This window comes from Stegodyphus dumicola, chromosome 6, assembly GCF_044657685.1.
Source record: "Stegodyphus dumicola isolate Sdum_Otavi_A_Nest chromosome 6, ASM4465768v1".
In the NCBI taxonomy this organism is placed as follows: domain Eukaryota; kingdom Metazoa; phylum Arthropoda; class Arachnida; order Araneae; family Eresidae; genus Stegodyphus; species Stegodyphus dumicola.
In genome coordinates, this window is record NC_140773.1 from 218,712,349 (window position 1) to 218,736,730 (window position 24,382).

At 34.8% G+C, this 24,382-nt stretch overlaps 1 protein-coding gene across 1 annotated transcript in view; it reads left to right on the forward strand.

Annotated features, from left to right (window-relative positions):
* The window catches only part of LOC118190675 (uncharacterized), a 260,220-nt gene that overhangs the window by 178,864 nt on the left and 56,974 nt on the right, over positions 1-24,382 (forward strand). The window contains exon 2 of the mRNA XM_085819528.1: positions 20,380-20,538. Within this exon, the coding sequence (XP_085675654.1) occupies positions 20,409-20,538 (130 nt within the window). The 5' untranslated portion in view covers positions 20,380-20,408. The remainder of the gene's footprint in view (positions 1-20,379; positions 20,539-24,382) is intronic.

Here is a 24,382-nt window from a genome sequence, read left to right on the forward strand (position 1 = left end):
TTGGATGATTTTTGCAGACCCAAAATCAAAATTATGGTTAAAAGTCCAGCTATAATACGCTATTGAAGACTTGTTAATTTCCCCTTTTTTGACATAAGATTCATGTTCCTTGATACGAAACTTCAACGCTCTTTTTGTTTGGCCAATATATCTTAAACCACACTGACATGATATACTATAAATTCCCCAAGAATTCAAGACAGAAACGCAATCTTTTAGAATCGAAGGGTGAATTTTATTAATAGGGGAGAAACCGACTTGAAAATTGAATTTCTGGAGAATCCGTGCAATTTTATAGCTAACAGAAGGATAAAATGGAAGCACGACAAGGTCATTGATATTATTTCTAACAGTGGAATGTCTTCTTTGATGGGAATCTGAAAATTTTTTGACGGCTTTATCAATAATCACGGGAGAAAATCCACGGTCAATCGCAACTGCTCTCAAATAATTAAGTTCATTGGTAAGCAAAGATTCAGAGGAACAAACTTTTAGCGCGCGGAAAACATAATAGTAAAAAGAAGCCATTTTTTGCTTAACAGGGTGGCATGACTTGGCATGGGGTGGTAAACAAACTGCAAAGGGTTTACGGTACACAGTGGTGCTAAAATCGGTTTCATTGCGGATTATAAGAATATCGAGGAAGGGGAGGGAATTGTTGGATTCAATTTCAAGAGTGAATTGGATGGCTGGATCAATTGAATTCATAATAGATAGAATCTCGGATAAATCCTCTTTATAACCGTCAAAAAGTGCGAAAGTGTCGTCAACATACCGAATCCAAAGACGAAAAGATAATTTATCAAATAATTTCATCTCAAAATAGTGCATATGAATGTCAGCAAGTACCGGACTGAGAGGATTACCCATAGCCAATCCTTCAACTTGACGAAAATATGCATTTTGGAAAACAAAGTGGGTTTGACTTAGAGAAACTTTAGTAAGCGAAACCAACTCATTAATTTCAGTATGTGTGAAGTGAAATTCCCGAAGCCTAGTTTCAAGACAATTTAGTGCTCCTTCGACCGGAACATTAGTAAACAATGATTTGACATCAAATGAAACCATAATGGAACGAAGTGGGGAAATATTTTTAAGTTTATCAATGACTTCAACAGAATTTTTTACAGTGTGAATATTGTTATCAAGTAGAGGAGAAAATCTGGAAACTAAATATTTGGCCAAAGGATATGAAGCAGTACCTATGTTGGAAACAATTGGTCGAAAAGGAATACCGGTTTTGTGGACTTTTGGAAGAGCATAAAGTCTAGCGCAATTAGTAATAGGCGGAATAAGTGATTTCTTCAACTGAGTTGGCAGAATGTGGGAAGATTTAATAGTACTTTTTACTTTCATGAGGTCCGAAGTTGAAGGATCTTTAGGGATCGAGCAGTATGGGCCTTCATTTATCAATTTAGAGACTCCAGTAATATATGTGTGTTTGTCCATAACAACGATCTGTCCGCCCTTATCAGCTTTAGAGATAATGATATTAGTATCAGAATTAATTTCACGTAAGATCTCATTTTCCTTTTTGCTAAGATTAGAACCCAAAGATTTATTGTTAAAATTAACGTTATGAGTAATTAGGTGGCGGATTGTATCCTTCTGCGTTTCCGAAATTTTGGAGAATTTAAAGGCTTTCTCTATAGGGGCGATGATTTGAGGAATTGAAGGTTTAGATGTCTTTGAAAAGTTGAAATTATATTTTAATACTTTTAACTGATCCTCCGAAAGATTCCTATTGGAGATATTAACGATGGAGTTAACGTTTACAGTGGGAAGATCAGCTAGATAATTGGGACTATCCGACTGGTGTGTGAGTTTTTGGAATTTAGAAATGAGCACATTTTTATGCCGTTGACAAACGGTATCGGTTCTAGACCAGGATGTATGTTCAAATGAGGAAAAATTTTCAGTGCAATTAGCAATTTTTAAATGGAGGTAATATAATTCAAATTCAATTTTAGATAAACGTTTGCGTGTGTCCCTTATAATGTGACGAAGAAGTGCCAATTTGAATTTATGCAAAATTTTTGAAACGTGAACGGAAGCTTTAAGGCTACATTTCACATGTATAAATTTGGGAATGAAATTTTGATGTTTGCATTTAAGTAGAAACTGTAGATGATTCAAGAATTTCGTACGCTTAAGGCGTAACTTACAAAATCGGTTCCTGTCAGTGGACATATTGTGAAAAGGGCACAAGCAAGAAACAAGTGAACAAAAGAAATGTAATTCCGAAAGTCCAAACAAGTAATTACTTATAACATGAAAAAAACACCAATAAATAATGAAGACAATTTTCATCAACAAATGACAAAAACATTCCAAAAGGAGAGAAACATCCAATACTGAAAAACCAATAGCCACGTGGAAAGAAGCAACGAAAGTCAAAATCGTGCACGTGGTAAACCGAAAAAATATAGAATTACCTCGAAAATGCCGGTTGATAGCATAAACCAAATCCGAAAAAATGATGGCCACGTGGAAAGAAGTAAATAAAATGGTGCACGTGGTAAAACAATAAACAGTAAAATATTCTCGAAAATGCCGGTTGATAGCACAAACTAGACTAGAAGAGAAACACGCTAATGTGACAATCAAAACCGTGAAAAACAACCTTATATTTAGCGTAGGTATAATGAAACACTCAATCGATTTCGAGGGCAGCTAAAGGTCCCTCCTCATCAGGAGAAAGAAATACATAGAAAGAAGAAAATAGGAATCACAGAAACACGTGGTGCTTATCAGCACTGCACGTCGTTATAACTAGATTTTTAATCAGAGTTGCACTGGCCGCCTACTTTTACTGAGCCAGGCTGTCTGATCAAGCATAAAGAAATATTAGCGAAGTTAAAATAGGGAGCGAGGGGCAAATGCACATTACGCTCAAAATCTGAACTTCAAATAATGGAAATCAACCACTGAACGGATTTTTATACCCTCTGGTAGTACCAAGTGCGAGGAGGTAACGCCATCTATCGGCAAAAATAATTGAATTAAGACAGTAGAATTTTAAAGGCATTAGGAAGGACTGGATTGGACTTCAAATCATTAACTAAACTTTCTAAATCTTTATGAATGTGAAAAGCCTCAAGAAAATCCAATTCGCCTATGGAAGAAGCCTTTTGGATGATTTTTGCAGACCCAAAATCAAAATTATGGTTAAAAGTCCAGCTATGATACGCTATTGAAGACTTGTTAATTTCCCCTTTTTTGACATAAGATTCATGTTCCTTGATACGAAACTTCAACGCTCTTTTTGTTTGGCCAATATATCTTAAACCACACTGACATGATATACTATAAATTCCCCAAGAATTCAAGACAGAAACGCAATCTTTTAGAATCGAAGGGTGAATTTTATTAATAGGGGAGAAACCGACTTGAAAATTGAATTTCTGGAGAATCCGTGCAATTTTATAGCTAACAGAAGGATAAAATGGAAGCACGACAAGGTCATTGATATTATTTCTAACAGTGGAATGTCTTCTTTGATGGGAATCTGAAAATTTTTTGACGGCTTTATCAATAATTACGGGAGAAAATCCACGGTCAATCGCAACTGCTCTCAAATAATTAAGTTCATTGGTAAGCAAAGATTCAGAGGAACAAACTTTTAGCGCGCGGAAAACATAATAGTAAAAAGAAGCCATTTTTTGCTTAACAGGGTGGCATGACTTGGCATGGGGTGGTAAACAAACTGCAAAGGGTTTACGGTACACAGTGGTGCTAAAATCGGTTTCATTGCGGATTATAAGAATATCGAGGAAGGGGAGGGAATTGTTGGATTCAATTTCAAGAGTGAATTGGATGGCTGGATCAATTGAATTCATAATAGATAGAATCTCGGATAAATCCTCTTTATAACCGTCAAAAAGTGCGAAAGTGTCGTCAACATACCGAATCCAAAGACGAAAAGATAATTTATCAAATAATTTCATCTCAAAATAGTGCATATGAATGTCAGCAAGTACCGGACTGAGAGGATTACCCATAGCCAATCCTTCAACTTGACGAAAATATGCATTTTGGAAAACAAAGTGGGTTTGACTTAGAGAAACTTTAGTAAGCGAAACCAACTCATTAATTTCAGTATGTGTGAAGTGAAATTCCCGAAGCCTAGTTTCAAGACAATTTAGTGCTCCTTCGACCGGAACATTAGTAAACAATGATTTGACATCAAATGAAACCATAATGGAACGAAGTGGGGAAATATTTTTAAGTTTATCAATGACTTCAACAGAATTTTTTACAGTGTGAATATTGTTATCAAGTAGAGGAGAAAATCTGGAAACTAAATATTTGGCCAAAGGATATGAAGCAGTACCTATGTTGGAAACAATTGGTCGAAAAGGAATACCGGTTTTGTGGACTTTTGGAAGAGCATAAAGTCTAGCGCAATTAGTAATAGGCGGAATAAGTGATTTCTTCAACTGAGTTGGCAGAATGTGGGAAGATTTAATAGTACTTTTTACTTTCATGAGGTCCGAAGTTGAAGGATCTTTAGGGATCGAGCAGTATGGGCCTTCATTTATCAATTTAGAGACTCCAGTAATATATGTGTGTTTGTCCATAACAACAATCTGTCCGCCCTTATCAGCTTTAGAGATAATGATATTAGTATCAGAATTAATTTCACGTAAGATCTCATTTTCCTTTTTGCTAAGATTAGAACCCAAAGATTTATTGTTAAAATTAACGTTATGAGTAATTAGGTGGCGGATTGTATCCTTCTGCGTTTCCGAAATTTTGGAGAATTTAAAGGCTTTCTCTATAGGGGCGATGATTTGAGGAATTGAAGGTTTAGATGTCTTTGAAAAGTTGAAATTATATTTTAATACTTTTAACTGATCCTCCGAAAGATTCCTATTGGAGATATTAACGATGGAGTTAACGTTTACAGTGGGAAGATCAGCTAGATAATTGGGACTATCCGACTGGTGTGTGAGTTTTTGGAATTTAGAAATGAGCACATTTTTATGCCGTTGACAAACGGTATCGGTTCTAGACCAGGATGTATGTTCAAATGAGGAAAAATTTTCAGTGGAATTAGCAATTTTTAAATGGAGGTAATATAATTCAAATTCAATTTTAGATAAACGTTTGCGTGTGTCCCTTATAATGTGACGAAGAAGTGCCAATTTGAATTTATGCAAAATTTTTGAAACGTGAACGGAAGCTTTAAGGCTACATTTCACATGTATAAATTTGGGAATGAAATTTTGATGTTTGCATTTAAGTAGAAACTGTAGATGATTCAAGAATTTCGTACGCTTAAGGCGTAACTTACAAAATCGGTTCCTGTCAGTGGACATATTGTGAAAAGGGCACAAGCAAGAAACAAGTGAACAAAAGAAATGTAATTCCGAAAGTCCAAACAAGTAATTACTTATAACATGAAAAAAACACCAATAAATAATGAAGACAATTTTCATCAACAAATGACAAAAACATTCCAAAAGGAGAGAAACATCCAATACTGAAAAACCAATAGCCACGTGGAAAGAAGCAACGAAAGTCAAAATCGTGCACGTGGTAAACCGAAAAAATATAGAATTACCTCGAAAATGCCGGTTGATAGCATAAACCAAATCCGAAAAAATGATGGCCACGTGGAAAGAAGTAAATAAAATGGTGCACGTGGTAAAACAATAAACAGTAAAATATTCTCGAAAATGCCGGTTGATAGCACAAACTAGACTAGAAGAGAAACACGCTAATGTGACAATCAAAACCGTGAAAAACAACCTTATATTTAGCGTAGGTATAATGAAACACTCAATCGATTTCGAGGGCAGCTAAAGGTCCCTCCTCATCAGGAGAAAGAAATACATAGAAAGAAGAAAATAGGAATCACAGAAACACGTGGTGCTTATCAGCACTGCACGTCGTTATAACTAGATTTTTAATCAGAGTTGCACTGGCCGCCTACTTTTACTGAGCCAGGCTGTCTGATCAAGCATAAAGAAATATTAGCGAAGTTAAAATAGGGAGCGAGGGGCAAATGCACATTACGCTCAAAATCTGAACTTCAAATAATGGAAATCAACCACTGAACGGATTTTTATACCCTCTGGTAGTACCAAGTGCGAGGAGGTAACGCCATCTATCGGCAAAAATAATTGAATTAAGACAGTAGAATTTTAAAGGCATTAGGAAGGACTGGATTGGACTTCAAATCATTAACTAAACTTTCTAAATCTTTATGAATGTGAAAAGCCTCAAGAAAATCCAATTCGCCTATGGAAGAAGCCTTTTGGATGATTTTTGCAGACCCAAAATCAAAATTATGGTTAAAAGTCCAGCTATGATACGCTATTGAAGACTTGTTAATTTCCCCTTTTTTGACATAAGATTCATGTTCCTTGATACGAAACTTCAACGCTCTTTTTGTTTGGCCAATATATCTTAAACCACACTGACATGATATACTATAAATTCCCCAAGAATTCAAGACAGAAACGCAATCTTTTAGAATCGAAGGGTGAATTTTATTAATAGGGGAGAAACCGACTTGAAAATTGAATTTCTGGAGAATCCGTGCAATTTTATAGCTAACAGAAGGATAAAATGGAAGCACGACAAGGTCATTGATATTATTTCTAACAGTGGAATGTCTTCTTTGATGGGAATCTGAAAATTTTTTGACGGCTTTATCAATAATCACGGGAGAAAATCCACGGTCAATCGCAACTGCTCTCAAATAATTAAGTTCATTGGTAAGCAAAGATTCAGAGGAACAAACTTTTAGCGCGCGGAAAACATAATAGTAAAAAGAAGCCATTTTTTGCTTAACAGGGTGGCATGACTTGGCATGGGGTGGTAAACAAACTGCAAAGGGTTTACGGTACATAGTGGTGCTAAAATCGGTTTCATTGCGGATTATAAGAATATCGAGGAAGGGGAGGGAATTGTTGGATTCAATTTCAAGAGTGAATTGGATGGCTGGATCAATTGAATTCATAATAGATAGAATCTCGGATAAATCCTCTTTATAACCGTCAAAAAGTGCGAAAGTGTCGTCAACATACCGAATCCAAAGACGAAAAGATAATTTATCAAATAATTTCATCTCAAAATAGTGCATATGAATGTCAGCAAGTACCGGACTGAGAGGATTACCCATAGCCAATCCTTCAACTTGACGAAAATATGCATTTTGGAAAACAAAGTGGGTTTGACTTAGAGAAACTTTAGTAAGCGAAACCAACTCATTAATTTCAGTATGTGTGAAGTGAAATTCCCGAAGCCTAGTTTCAAGACAATTTAGTGCTCCTTCGACCGGAACATTAGTAAACCATGATTTGACATCAAATGAAACCATAATGGAACGAAGTGGGGAAATATTTTTAAGTTTATCAATGACTTCAACAGAATTTTTTACAGTGTGAATATTGTTATCAAGTAGAGGAGAAAATCTGGAAACTAAATATTTGGCCAAAGGATATGAAGCAGTACCTATGTTGGAAACAATTGGTCGAAAAGGAATACCGGTTTTGTGGACTTTTGGAAGAGCATAAAGTCTAGCGCAATTAGTAATAGGCGGAATAAGTGATTTCTTCAACTGAGTTGGCAGAATGTGGGAAGATTTAATAGTACTTTTTACTTTCATGAGGTCCGAAGTTGAAGGATCTTTAGGGATCGAGCAGTATGGGCCTTCATTTATCAATTTAGAGACTCCAGTAATATATGTGTGTTTGTCCATAACAACGATCTGTCCGCCCTTATCAGCTATAGAGATAATGATATTAGTATCAGAATTAATTTCACGTAAGATCTCATTTTCCTTTTTGCTAAGATTAGAACCCAAAGATTTATTGTTAAAATTAACGTTATGAGTAATTAGGTGGCGGATTGTATGCTTCTGCGTTTCCGAAATTTTGGAGAATTTAAAGGCTTTCTCTATAGGGGCGATGATTTGAGGAATTGAAGGTTTAGATGTCTTTGAAAAGTTGAAATTATATTTTAATACTTTTAACTGATCCTCCGAAAGATTCCTATTGGAGATATTAACGATGGAGTTAACGTTTACAGTGGGAAGATCAGCTAGATAATTGGGACTATCCGACTGGTGTGTGAGTTTTTGGAATTTAGAAATGAGCACATTTTTATGCCGTTGACAAACGGTATCGGTTCTAGACCAGGATGTATGTTCAAATGAGGAAAAATTTTCAGTGGAATTAGCAATTTTTAAATGGAGGTAATATAATTCAAATTCAATTTTAGATAAACGTTTGCGTGTGTCCCTTATAATGTGACGAAGAAGTGCCAATTTGAATTTATGCAAAATTTTTGAAACGTGAACGGAAGCTTTAAGGCTACATTTCACATGTATAAATTTGGGAATGAAATTTTGATGTTTGCATTTAAGTAGAAACTGTAGATGATTCAAGAATTTCGTACCCTTAAGGCGTAACTTACAAAATCGGTTCCTTTCAGTGGACATATTGTGAGAAGGGCACAAGCAAGAAACAAGTGAACAAAAGAAATGTAATTCCGAAAGTCCAAACAAGTAATTACTTATAACATGAAAAAAACACCAATAAATAATGAAGACAATTTTCATCAACAAATGACAAAAACATTCCAAAAGGAGAGAAACATCCAATACTGAAAAACCAATAGCCACGTGGAAAGAAGCAACGAAAGTCAAAATCGTGCACGTGGTAAACCGAAAAAATATAGAATTACCTCGAAAATGCCGGTTGATAGCATAAACCAAATCCGAAAAAATGATGGCCACGTGGAAAGAAGTAAATAAAATGGTGCACGTGGTAAAACAATAAACAGTAAAATATTCTCGAAAATGCCGGTTGATAGCACAAACTAGACTAGAAGAGATTTTGACTTTCGTTGCTTCTTTCCACGTGGCTATTGGTTTTTCAGTATTGGATGTTTCTCTCCTTTTGGAATGTTTTTGTCATTTGTTGATGAAAATTGTCTTCATTATTTATTGGTGTTTTTTTCATGTTATAAGTAATTACTTGTTTGGACTTTCGGAATTACATTTCTTTTGTTCACTTGTTTCTTGCTTGTGCCCTTTTCGCAATATGTCCACTGACAGGAACCGATTTTGTAAGTTACGCCTTAAGCGTACGAAATTCTTGAATCATCTACAGTTTCTACTTAAATGCAAACATCAAAATTTCATTCCCAAATTTATACATGTGAAATGTAGCCTTAAAGCTTCCGTTCACGTTTCAAAAATTTTGCATAAATTCAAATTGGCACTTCTTCGTCACATTATAAGGGACACACGCAAACGTTTATCTAAAATTGAATTTGAATTATATTACCTCCATTTAAAAATTGCTAATTCCACTGAAAATTTTTCCTCATTTGAACATACATCCTGGTCTAGAACCGATACCGTTTGTCAACGGCATAAAAATGTGCTCATTTCTAAATTCCAAAAACTCACACACCAGTCGGATAGTCCCAATTATCTAGCTGATCTTCCCACTGTAAACGTTAACTCCATCGTTAATATCTCCAATAGGAATCTTTCGGAGGATCAGTTAAAAGTATTAAAATATAATTTCAACTTTTCAAAGACATCTAAACCTTCAATTCCTCAAATCATCGCCCCTATAGAGAAAGCCTTTAAATTCTCCAAAATTTCGGAAACGCAGAAGGATACAATCCGCCACCTAATTACTCATAACGTTAATTTTAACAATAAATCTTTGGGTTCTAATCTTAGCAAAAAGGAAAATGAGATCTTACGTGAAATTAATTCTGATACTAATATCATTATCTCTATAGCTGATAAGGGCGGACAGATCGTTGTTATGGACAAACACACATATATTACTGGAGTCTCTAAATTGATAAATGAAGGCCCATACTGCTCGATCCCTAAAGATCCTTCAACTTCGGACCTCATGAAAGTAAAAAGTACTATTAAATCTTCCCACATTCTGCCAACTCAGTTGAAGAAATCACTTATTCCGCCTATTACTAATTGCGCTAGACTTTATGCTCTTCCAAAAGTCCACAAAACCGGTATTCCTTTTCGACCAATTGTTTCCAACATAGGTACTGCTTCATATCCTTTGGCCAAATATTTAGTTTCCAGATTTTCTCCTCTACTTGATAACAATATTCACACTGTAAAAAATTCTGTTGAAGTCATTGATAAACTTAAAAATATTTCCCCACTTCGTTCCATTATGGTTTCATTTGATGTCAAATCATGGTTTACTAATGTTCCGGTCGAAGGAGCACTAAATTATCTTGAAACTAGGCTTCGGGAATTTCACTTCACACATACTGAAATTAATGAGTTGGTTTCGCTTACTAAAGTTTCTCTAAGTCAAACCCACTTTGTTTTCCAAAATGCATATTTTCGTCAAGTTGAAGGATTGGCTATGGGTAATCCTCTCAGTCCGGTACTTGCTGACATTCATATGCACTATTTTGAGATGAAATTATTTGATAAATTATCTTTTCGTCTTTGGATTCGGTATGTTGACGACACTTTCGCACTTTTTGACGGTTATAAAGAGGATTTATCCGAGATTCTATCTATTATGAATTCAATTGATCCAGCCATCCAATTCACTCTTGAAATTGAATCCAACAATTCCCTCCCCTTCCTCGATATTCTTATAATCCGCAATGAAACCGATTTTAGCACCACTGTGTACCGTAAACCCTTTGCAGTTTGTTTACCACCCCATGCCAAGTCATGCCACCCTGTTAAGCAAAAAATGGCTTCTTTTTACTATTATGTTTTCCGCGCGCTAAAAGTTTGTTCCTCTGAATCTTTGCTTACCAATGAACTTAATTATTTGAGAGCAGTTGCGATTGACCGTGGATTTTCTCCCGTGATTATTGATAAAGCCGTCAAAAAATTTTCAGATTCCCATCAAAGAAGACATTCCACTGTTAGAAATAATATCAATGACCTTGTCGTGCTTCCATTTTATCCTTCTGTTAGCTATAAAATTGCACGGATTCTCCAGAAATTCAATTTTCAAGTCGGTTTCTCCCCTATTAATAAAATTCACCCTTCGATTCTAAAAGATTGCGTTTCTGTCTTGAATTCTTGGGGAATTTATAGTATATCATGTCAGTGTGGTTTAAGATATATTGGCCAAACAAAAAGAGCGTTGAAGTTTCGTATCAAGGAACATGAATCTTATGTCAAAAAAGGGGAAATTAACAAGTCTTCAATAGCGTATCATAGCTGGACTTTTAACCATAATTTTGATTTTGGGTCTGCAAAAATCATCCAAAAGGCTTCTTCCATAGGCGAATTGGATTTTCTTGAGGCTTTTCACATTCATAAAGATTTAGAAAGTTTAGTTAATGATTTGAAGTCCAATCCAGTCCTTCCTAATGCCTTTAAAATTCTACTGTCTTAATTCAATTATTTTTGCCGATAGATGGCGTTACCTCCTCGCACTTGGTACTACCAGAGGGTATAAAAATCCGTTCAGTGGTTGATTTCCATTATTTGAAGTTCAGATTTTGAGCGTAATGTGCATTTGCCCCTCGCTCCCTATTTTAACTTCGCTAATATTTCTTTATGCTTGATCAGACAGCCTGGCTCAGTAAAAGTAGGCGGCCAGTGCAACTCTGATTAAAAATCTAGTTATAACGACGTGCAGTGCTGATAAGCACCACGTGTTTCTGTGATTCCTATTTTCTTCTTTCTATGTATTTCTTTCTCCTGATGAGGAGGGACCTTTAGCTGCCCTCGAAATCGATTGAGTGTTTCATTATACCTACGCTAAATATAAGGTTGTTTTTCACGGTTTTGATTGTCACATTAGCGTGTTTCTCTTCTAGTCTATTACTCCTGAAACCTTAAATGCTCATGATGACTCAGCACAGAGTTTCTCTAGGAAATAAAAATAACATCTTCCCACATACGATAGCTCTACTGAGGGGAAAGTTTGTTCCTGAAGAAAAATATAACACGGCTTCTTCTATTGGTGGTCTTTGCTAACAGTCCTTTCTTTTCCTAAGCACCGATCGAAACAGAGAGCAATAAATTCTTGTTTCAACGCAAAACAGTGTTAAATGCAGATTAAAGGATTACCTCAACAAATTCACAAAACACAATGGATATTATGCATAATATATACCTGAGAAAAGAATGAAGCTCAGGCTCTTCTCGGGTGTCTTTCTAGTATGCAAAATCATGCATTCAAAGGTTTATTCACTCAGAAGAAAATTTAAATATCTAAAATTATTACACTTACTTCGTGATAAATTATTTTGCACAGTGCTTGTTAAAGAAACAATGGTTAAAAACAATTGGCTGAGCATATTCCATGAATCAGGGAAAGACGAAGAGAACTCTCAGAGTTACTTTCGATATCAGTGCTCCTTTTTACTTCTCTGTATGAAGTGAAGGAAGTACAGTAAGACCCCGCTTAACGCTGTTTCATTTAGCGCTCTTTTATTCAATTTCGGGGAACCCGGGGATTCCCCGAAATTGCTCGCAGCACTACGAGGATTCCCCGAAATTGTGCGCAGCGCTAGGTTTCCAAATAACATATCCGAAACAGTGTAGTTGTGTTTCTTGCTTTGTGGACGCATTTTTATCATTTGAAACATTTGTTGACATTATTGTAAGTATAAATTTATGTAATACTACAACGATTAATGCAGTGACAAATATTATGATCTTTAGCTTTTATTATGGGTGATAATAAAAAACAAGAAAAGAAAGCAACCAGAAAAAGCACTTCACTGGAAACTAAAATGCAAGTGATTAGAAGATTAGATTCTGGTGAACGTCAATCTGAAATTAGTACTGCATTGAATTTGGCAACTTTAACAATAAGGACAATTCACTAAAGAAAATACACTGTCATCGGCAACTGCAACTACGTCAAGCTCTACAACTAGAATTACCCGTTCTAGAGATAACATTATAGAGGAAATGGAAAAACGACTGTCTATATGGATTGACGACAAAATTGAACGCAATATGCCATTAAGCCAATCTATTATAATGCCTTCTTGACAAAAAGGCAGAAAATTGGAATCACAGAATAGACTGAATGATCTGACTGAGAATTTTATTTGTTTTTATAAGTATATTCGTTTATATTGTTTTTATTTTTGTAAGAAATAAATGTTTGGTTTTATTTTTATTAAAAGAAATTATTAAATTTAATGCCTAACCAATTTTGTATCCGTCTTCCCCTAACCCCATTATTTACATGTTAAGATAGCCTCGTTTAGCGCTGTTTCGCATTACGCTCTACTTTGATGGAACGTATCCCCCCGCGTTAAGCGGGGTCTTACTGTATTATAATTGCGAAAATTTTCGGCTGTCATATTTCAACGAAAATATCCATTTTGATCGCTACTGAATGTAATTTAACGATGTTTTTGAGTGACTGCTGTAAGAACAGAATAAAAATGCTCTTTTTCCCAAAACGGGTCGCAAAAAGGATTTAAAATGGATTCAGAAGAGATTTTTTCGTGACGTCTGTACGTGTGCATGTATGTATCTCGCACAACTCCAAAACGAGTAGCCTCAGATCGTTAACATTTTGTATATCGGACTGCTATAACATGTACTTGTGTCCCTTTATATATAATCACAAAACAATACTTTTGAAAACAAATCGCAAACATGCGAAGTTATTTTCGCGCATTAAGCTGCAGAAAAATTATCATTAAAGACATAATGTAAGAAATTTAGAACTAATATTTAAGAAGACCAGAAATTAAAATTCAAAATCAATAAATTTCAAATAATCATATAAATGCAACAAAGAATTCCAAAATATTAGTTAATACCGAAACATTTCAAACAAGCAAAACCCCACCTCAAAAAAAAATTGAAATTTAATGAAAAGGAACAAAAACAGAAGAGGAATTCAATCAACTCCAATGTCACTTCATGAGGGGGGAGGAAATTTGAAATTAATTGAAAGCTCTCTTCTACAAAAATCCTTGCTTTTCTGTATCCAGAATTAGCCGACGAACCATTTCAATGTATTTTACTTATAATTATAATAGTTCACCCGAAAATTCTGGCCCTTTCCCAAAGCAAGGGGAAAAACAATGTAAATTCTAAAAAAATTTTTACCATTTTTACCAAAATAAATTTTAGATTAAAATTATTACTTTTAAACAGTATGAATTTCAATTTCTGGTCTTCGTGAAGTATACTCACCCAGCAAAGCAGGTTTGGGGTCGCCAGAAATAATTGGCAAGAGAAGGCAGGGTTGCCCGATTTGGTGCAAAATAACACGGCGACAAAATTGGTGATATGCCATAGACGGATGGAGCTAATTCTAGAACGAATTTTTATCTGTTTGGCCCAGAATATTCTCCAAGGCAGGTCAAAAGCTATATAAACCTTGCCTGTACGCGGAGTAGCAGTGTATCTCAAGTTAGTGTGTCTTCGAAATTTATCTTGAGTTTGTTGAGCTCCGAGAGCGATCGACCGAGTCGGGAGCTGTACTCTAGTGTTTTGCCGTGAAGCTGTCTTCACCGTTATAGCCTGATAGCCTAAAGGCTGTGTTGCTGATTGTTTCAGCGAGTTTGTCGTAGTTTTTCGACGACCTGAGTAATACTGGCAATACTGACCTGAGTAATACTGAGTATAATTTTGGAATTGTCCTGAGTAATACTGGCTAAATAAATTGTGTTTTGATTCAAGTGATGTCATCAATCACTCCAAATCCACGAACCCGTAGAAACGCAACAGTATTTTTCAGTAAATTCATATGAAACAGTTCTTGAACAGTAAAATATGTCCTTTCATTTCCATAAATGTAGTGTTATGTGCGTGGTCAAAATAAATGACTATTCCCCTTCTCTAAGCGAACACCAGTTTGTGCCAAGTCGTAATACTATACTGTAATAAATTTCTGGAATTGTAAATTTTGGTCCGAGCCATACTTTTAAAGCATATTTTCTCTGCTGTTTCAGAGCACTGATTACTACGATTTAAATGCGTAGACCACGAAATGTTCCCGTCTTTGGTGGAGAGTGACGTTTCAATTTGGATTGAAAAAATATTCAGTTTCCTTAAGTTTCAGTTTGGTTTTAAAAATCCTATCTCATTTTCATTTAAAACCGTGGGGCTTCTTACAATAATTTTTTTCACTTAGTTTTAAAAGTCATCATCTCTAGCAACTATACGATAGCTAAAAGAAATTAAACGATTTCCGAAAGGCTTCCAAAACTCAGAAAATAAAGTTAAAAATTACGCAAAAAAAAATTCATTTGGAAAATTATATGATCCTTCTTAGGGATTTAAAGATCACAATTATAAGGTCGTTAGTTTGTCCTTAAACAAGGATTTGTGAGAAAAATTTAGCAATAAATAGAAAAAGCTATTACGAATTTTTGAAAAACTTGAATTTTGCTTTATTATCGCAAACACGCATGTGAGAAAAATTTCAAGAAAGTCCGGTTAATCCAGTTGGAGGAAAACAAAAATTAGTTTCTAGGTTTCACCCGAATAAAGCAAACAGAGAACTCCAGTTAAATAAATCCACGCAAAAATGAAAAGATCTCCTTTTTCTTAGGAATGAAAAGAGAATAATAACAATAATAATAATAACAACAACAGGCATAGTAAGACATGGAGATAATAGCAACTCAGTAACAAGTAAGTATCGATGGATGATTTATGATGTTTGTTTAACCTATCGGTTTTGAAAATAATATATCTTTACTTCTACTAACGAAAGACAAATTCATTGAAATTGAAATATTAGACACATCGAAAAAAAAAAAAAAAACTGCTGTTTTGAAAAATGCCTGAAGGTGATTGCTTTAACCCGTTGCCACGTCAAAGGAGAGAGGATTTTTATTCCAGGTAAATTAGTGGCTGTAAGATTTGTACTGATACAAAAAACGCACCCTATTTTAGTTTATTTTTAAAGTAATTTTTTTTTTCTCAATGGCGGGCACTTGCCGATAATGGCATTGGCCACTACTAAGGCCAGAAGTGATAGTTATATTACAGAGTTCGTACAGTCCTTAAAAGTTTTTTAAAGTTTTTTGATATCGGGTCCTTAAAAGTCCTTAATTTCGGCCAAAATAGGCAGAAAGTCCTTAATTTTAATCATGTGCAATTTCTGTCTGTTTTTACGACTGCCATTTTGAGTGTGAATTAGCAGTCTGGAGGTATATTTTTGGCGATTCACTGATAAATACGGTTATTTGGATGGGTTATGATTTGTTCCTATTTCTAATATAAATGGTGGGATACTCGAGTTTCTGAGCAAGAAGTAAAACAAGTGTTTCGAAATTATTTCACTTTTTCTAATGAAGAGCTCCTAAACAACTTTTCGCTTTTGGGGATGTGAATTCGTTTATTGAACTGCCCTAAATTTGGCCACTTATCAACCTTTTGGCGATTTTTAAGATCAGTTTTTATGAAAAATTTTTAATTCGAAAATCTGGGAATTTTTCGACCATTTTTTCTAAACATTGATAAATTTTATTAAAATAATGGTAATATATTGAAATTATACTTAAAAAATAACATATTAATTAAAAATATATCTTTTGTTTTCTGTTACAAAATTGGTAAGTGTAATTTTTCTTCGGGACATTAGACGTTGCAACTTGGAAAGTTTAGAAGGATTTGAAGGCAAGATTTACAGACCCACAATGCCAGAAGATTCTAGAAAAATGTGACAAAATGAGAAATGTCTCTATGATATTAACACGAATGGATGTATTTTACGGAAAGTTTGCAATGAATTTCTTACTTTTTGGAGAACATCTGGAAGAACAATGAAAACATAATATTTGATACTTCACTTCTGATATATTTTTCTTAACATGTTTATCTTCCCATTATTTTCTCTACGTTTCACTAGACACAAGCATGGAAAATATTAAAAATGCTTCTAATCTTATCACATGGACAGGCATTATAGAAAGGCATTTTTTGATCAATAAAGAAATTGAAAACTGGCAATTTAAAAGATTTATCTAATATGGCTTAATGCATCATACACAGGTCTGACGCTAGGCATTTTCCCACCTGGTGCAATCACAGGGAATATTAAACTTATCTCTATAGATCCTAAATTTTGCTGACTAGTGCCTTTCTAAATTCTGCTTGCAGTGCCTGCTGTAAATTCTAAAAGTTTTGCCATTTCTAGATTTTGTTGCTCAATGTGTCACTAAATTCTAAAACCTGCCACAACAGCTCTGTAACCGGCCCTTATCATATATATTTCATATTTCTTCTGAATGTTCATATTACAAAAGAAATAACATTAGCAGCTTTTTCTATACATTCTAAATGCGTTTAGTTTTTTTTAAATCACAGAAATCTTTAATTAAATCCAAAAATTCTAAAATGAAGAGGAAGTGTGTTGAAGAAAGAAACCGAATACATACAGAGAAAGAAAGTTATTCTCCAAATATATATATGCATGTATTATTATGTAAATTACCCTGTTGTTTATAATTTCAGCCTTTACTCTAATTTCCCGTTTCTGTTTCCTCCCCAGAAAGCAAATCACTTAGACAGTTTTTGAACTGAGGTTTTTGGTGTATAAGACAGAATGTGTTTTCAATCTCCGGTTGCTCGCTGCATTAGTTCCTGGCAACTTTGATAATTTGTAACTTTTTTTCTTTGCATTATCGCTGCTGACATTTGCATTTGTTATGACGATAGAGTTACTTAGGCAGCTTAAATTAAAATTAAATTAAAATAAAACAGTCTTTGACCACTAGTGCAATTTTTTTGTTTAAATTTGACTGTTCTTGTTTAATTACATAACCACAAACTGCAATTGATTTGGTTAGCATAAGAACATGCCTTTAAGTTCTTTTTAAATAAGAGGCTTATTTAAACCTTTGTCTGACTTTGTAGTCACTTTGAGACATAGCGATAATTTGCTTCACGTCTGTCGGGGGTTTTTGGACTATTTAACTTTTACCAGATCAAGTAAACCCTCATAGGTACTACATTGTGGAGAGGTTGACAAGTTAGGAGATAAAGCAAGCAGAAACTAGCGACAGCATTGGTTTGCATATTGAGACAAATCTCTCATTGTTAGAAAAGATGCTTAAAGAGAAGGAAATCGATATAAACTAGCCAAAATGTAAATGTTTTGTACCTTTTAATGTATAATTATCCTAATATCATTTAAGAATCAATGACATAAATTGCAGGTATTTTAAAGTGTGAAATTTTATTAGATTGTGATTTTAATAGGGCTTTTTAACAATATTGTTAAAAAATAAGTAAAGTTTAATAGTGGTCATGTAAATCCATGATGACTAAGGTTATCTAACTACCTAATTTATTTTTTATAACTAATTGCTTAAAAATTATCTCTGCATATTAAAGCGAGTTATTGCCTTTCATTAATCCTTAGCGTGGTACAAAATAAAACACAAAAATGTAAAAATCCATGTAAAACTTATTCTTCGTATCTAATGAGACCTAAAATAATACAAAGCAACTTAATGTCACCTCTGATGCTTTAGTGGTTTACTGGAACCTTAAAGTATATTAACTGGGTTGCAAGCCTTGGAGCTTTACACGGAGCTACGACACTAACTACAACAGACAGGGCCCAACCAACTTTCAAGTACCCACATCTGGCCTTTCAGTTTTATTCTGATCAGCGGGTATCTCTCTAGGCAAGGAGCAGCGGTGACAAGAGCCAGTCTTTTGTTATAAATCATTCTGATTATGATTTTACTTCCCATTTTAACCTCTGACACTTGACATAAAATCTACCTTCTATTAACTAAACCTCTAGATTGAGCAGGTAATGAAATATATATATATATTTATATATATATATATATATATATATATATATAAAAATAACTATTAGTAAAATGTAAATAAAATGTCACTTTTCTTCTTTCAAATATGCTGAATTATTATAAGTGTAAAATGTTTAATGCTATTTGATAAATTTTATAAAGTATATTTTATGCTCAGACCTTATTAATAATTATGTTCATCAGGCTATGTTTAATAATAATGCATCCTACTTGCGGATCTATTTTATTTTTTCGATGGTATTACAAAAGTGAAGTTTAGGCATAGATAGTATTTTAATTGAATTTATTAATTTGCTATTTGCTCACATGTCCTTAATTTTTTTCATTAATGGTCCTTAAAAGTACCTAATTTCCATGTGCAGAAATGTGTGCGAACCCTGTGTGCAGGCACCTAATAGGCGGCTACCGTTACCGCCTTTAAAGGGAGAGACAATTTTACAGCCATGCTTTCTCCGGGATTCGTACCCGGGAACTTCTGTATAGCAATCAGGCTCATCTAACCACTATACCGTCTGGGCGGCATTTTTCAGTAATAAAATCAAAGTAATGTAAAAAATAGCAGTGCTGAAGTAGCTGGTGCATTCCACTGTTGGAGGATATCAGTTTGGCATTGATTGTTAAAAATGATTGAAATACATGTAAAATAATTTAGTTTCGTCTGCTCTAATAATCTATTAGCTAACCTTATTTCATGATTTTAATAATTTCATAGTTTTATTAGAAAAACGTAAAGTCAGTGTTGTTACGTTTTTCGCGTGTTCGTGGATTTGCAGTGATTAACAACAACATTTGATGAAGAATCAAAACACAGTTTATTAGCCAGTATTATTCAGGACAGCTCTAAAACACGTTTACAGTCGTCGAAAAACTACGACAAATACGCTGAAACAACCAGCAACGCAATTTTCAGGCTATAGCGGTGAAGACAGCTTCACTGCAGAGCACCAAAATACAGCTCCCTACTCGGTTCGGTCATTCTCGGAACTCTACGTACTCTTGAGACTCTCCTCTCTACAACTCGCGATGTACTCGACGATACACTTCATAGCCTCAACGATGCACCAATTCGCGATACATTAAACAACCAAATCGACACTAGACTGACGATCACTCGATAGACTGCAAGACATTTGATAGACTCGCGATCGACTCGATAAACTACGAGACACTCTCGATAGACTACGAGACACTCTCGATAGACTAACGAGATGCACTGCTACTCCGCATACTGGCAGGTTTTATGTAGGCTTTGGCTGCTTTCAAGAGCTTCCTGGGCCAAACCGGTAAGAATTCTTTCTAGAAGGTTCTCCATCCGTCTATGGCATATCACCAATTTTGTCGTCAAATGGGCGATTTCTTGATAAATATGGCAACCCTGCTTTCCCTTGCCTATTTTCTGGCAACTCTAAACCTGCTTTGCAGGGAAGCTATCTTACTGCGGCTGGAAATTTCGTAACAATATCTAATTTAATCTCGGCTGAAGTTAATTATGCTTGCTCATAAGATCTCAGGACATTCAGAATAAATACTTCTGGGATTTGTTAAAATAATTTAGGCAAAATTTATTCTGTAATTTTGTATGGAATCATTTTTCTGAAACAACTGAAAGTTCCTTCCCTTCAGGTCTCGTCAAAGTTTTAAACTGACGTCTGATGTCAAACATGAAGCAACTGACCATGGAGGTTACAACAGAGGGAGTAAGCATGGCGTCACAAAATTCAAGCCGAGGAAATGTTAGCAACGTGACGTCAAGACTTCACATATTCGCCATACAGCGTACAGGTAAAGAATTTCTCTCTAAATGTCTTCTATATTACGCTCTGCATCAAAACTGAAATTACAATAGTAACTAGACTCATAAAATTCTATAGCAGCATATCGAAGTTATTTGAAAAAGGTGAGTATTTTTACTTCCTTGTACGAAGTAAAAAGGAAGTACTGTAATCGCGAAAAGTTTCAGGCAGCATATTTCAACGAAAATATCCATTTTGACCGCTTTCGAATGCAATTTAACGATGTATTTGCGTGATATCTGTACGTAAGGACAGAATAAAAGACTCTTTTCCTACAAAAAAAAAATTATGAAACTGCTTTAAAATGAATTCTGAAGAGAATTTTTCGTGGCGTCTGTACGTACGTATGTACTCACGTACGTACGTACGCATCTCGCATAACTCAAAAACGAGTAGCCTTAAAACGTTGAAATTTTGTATATAGGACTACTATAACATGTAGATATGCACCTACTATTTTGGTTGCAATCGGCCGCACCAAGCGTATATAAATATATTTATATATGTTACCGTGAAAGACCGAAATTGGAGTATGTCGACTTTCAAAGGAGAAAGTCAACATTCACCAAATATGTCGGTGAAAGATCGAATATTGCATTACATTCTTTTATTTTCGGACCCTCACCGGTATATGTCGACAGTCACAGATATGTTCTGTTGTAGGTCGAAAAGAGAGGTCATAAAGTGTCATAATAGTTTAAGTTGTTGCAATAAATAAGATTTGAATCACACAATTTAGTAAGTTTTTATTACTGTCATTTTATTTTCTCATTTAGAAAGTACTGTATAATTAAGTTTTTAACTTCTATTATTTTCCTTTATCATTTTGAATGTATTGTGTGTTTTAAGTTCTTATATTCTTAAGTTCTTATTTTAAGTCTCAAGTGCGTTTTTTTCGCGGCTGAATTACGGAGAAGAAAGTATAATGTTCTTATATGTTCACCATTAGTACATGGTGAATGTCGACATTTACCGGTGTAAGAGTATTTGGAATAATATTTCGAAAATAAAAAGATTTGAGAAATAAGAGTATTTGGAAAATATTTCGGGCATTCACCAAGCGACTATGTGAATGTTGACATTCACCGGTAAAAGTCGACATTCTCCAGATTTCGGTGTTTCACAGTAACATATATACGTATATATATCCACTCTGCTACCGGCTCAGTGATCTCGGTTTCTTTACGCTTATATGTTTGTAAATTGTGCATTTTGTGCTTTAAAAATGATTGAATTATGTTGTTCTTATCTTTCGGTTAAGGTTTTCATACCTTTAGGAAATCTGCAAGCAATAGTTGTAGAATTATCAACAATTTAAAAGCTGTTTAAGTACGGTTAAGCCTAAGTTTTAAATAACGTGGCGGACATGTTTTTTTACATTTGAAACAGCAGAATAATAGATTGGTTTCCAATCTAGAGAGACTAACTAAGCTTTGCAACAACAAAGATAACGCCCCCCTTTATTATTGCGAATTAAATCATGCTTAATCCTTTCTGGAATTTTTTCGAGAAAATAAGTGTTTAAGATTTACTTCGTAATTTTTAATACAGATATTTTGAGTTTTTATGTATTTTTGCCTTGTCGCGAAGTAAGAACTGAATTAATTGAATGAGAAATACTGAATCGTCTGTGCAAAACTGTTTCTTTTTGGTTTTGTTTGCTTAATTTCTTTTATACATCGTTCTAGATTTATTACAGTATTTGAAGAGAACACGTGGCAACGATTAGATAATTCTTCAAATGATATAAATTTTGTGCATTCTGAGTTATAATATGAACGAATTATAACGCTGTTGAGTGAACTTAGCGCCAGAATGTCACTATGGTAAACAAATATAATGAATTTTAAAGAATGCATTTATTCTATTGTGGTTTATGCGCTGTCGGCGAAGTAGGTTTAATTCAATCCAATAAGTTTAAACGAAATGTAAGAAAAAATACGTATAATTTAATATTCCATACAAGGAAGTCATGTGGTGTACACATCAGATTTTTTAATATTGACTTTGTAGATGTGTATTTCTAAGTGCAGTATTTCTCAAAATAAAATAGAAAGTTTTATAAAATCTATATCAGAATTTTCAGTGTTGGAAGAGATTTTGTAAATGCGAAAATAAGATTTTGTACGCTTCTCGTTGAACAAAAATTTTAGCTAATAAACTCTATTATACAGTATTTATTCGCATATTTTTCCCTCTAGCAATTTAGCATAAGATTCTGAAAGTTTTTCAATTTCACATAATTTTCCCCCTCCTCAAGCCGTTCATAAAGCCAGTTTCCCTAAATTTTAAAATAGATTTAGATTAGTTTACAGAGTAGTCGCTTTTGTCTTACTAATTGATTTCCTCATGCATTTTTGATACATGGGCTCTGACTGATGAAGCAACAACAGTGAATAGCTTAAAGAAAATGGGGATTTTTAATGCTCTTTTTGATAATTCTGAAGGTCTTTGCACATGAGAAGACAGATTCAATGGTGACGAAAACGATGGTAACTGATGACGGCGATAAGTAGCAAACTATAGCAGATGGAATACAAACAGCAGTTCCAACAACATTAAATGATTTGAGGTCTAGGAATCAACAATAAGATAGGCGAGATTCAAGGTTCAGGGAACTAGTTTTGTAATTGCTGGTACAACGATCTAAGTTAGGAGCACAACCAAGCCCAACTCCAACTTAAAATCTCCGTATTAGGGAGGGAGGTGGGTATCCCAGGCAAAAAATAGCCTCTATCGAGAGCTTTAGAAAATTCACTACTCTGCCGCCCATCCCACACTTACAGATGGCAGATCAAAACGTTCTTTCTAAACTCATGGCTGAACCATAACTAAACTCATTGTCGACCGGAGTCACCCCGACCGGCGAACAGAGATCACCATGAGGTGCAGCACTTTTAGTCTGGAGATCTGACTGGTACAACGGTCTGGCCGTCGCATAGCTACCGATAACGTGGAATTTTATGGAATAAGGTCAAGTGGCAAACCACGCCCGACCACCATACTGAGGCCACCAGGACTACAGCCAATCCCCCCCTTGGTATAACCGTGTTCCCCCAGGCTCCTTGAACCGCCATGCTCGTAGTTATGTTTCCCCAGAGTGTCATCGCCATGATAAAATACAAACCAGTATAAAGGAGCAGGGAAGTATGAATGAAGATATCTTATTAGATATTGTAATGTTAATATATATTGCTGCAAAATGCCCACCTGCGGTAAGATAGCTTCCCCACAAAGCAGAGTTAGGATTGCCATATTTGGCGAGAAATCGCCAATTTGGCGACAAAATTGGCGATATACCATAGACAGAGCGAGAACATTCATTTTCTTGGAAATGTTCTCGAAGGTAGGTTAAAGCTATAATATAGCCTCGAAGGTAGGTTAAAGCTATAATATAGCCTCGAAGGTAGGTTAAAGCTATAATGCGGAGAGAGTAATCGTTAGTATTATCTTGAATTCAGATCTGTAGTAGTGTCTTAAGTGCAGAGATTAGCTTTGAAGCGATCGATCGATACGGGAGCTGTACTTTAGTGCTTCGCCGTGAAGCTGTCTTTATCGCCGTAGCTTGAAAGCTGTCTTGCTGATTGTTTCAGCGTGCTTAGTGTAGTTTTTCGACGACTGTAAACGTGTCTTTGTAACTCTCCTGTGTAATACTGGCGAATAAATTGTGTTTTGATTCTTCATCACGTGTTATCGTCAATTACTCTAAGTCCATGAACCAGTAGCACGCAACAATAGATTTCTTTTAAGTGAGCAATATTATAATTTATCTATAAATAATTTTAATTTGTTATGTTTTATTGTAAAGGCGCTGTTCGAAATTAAATCATTCG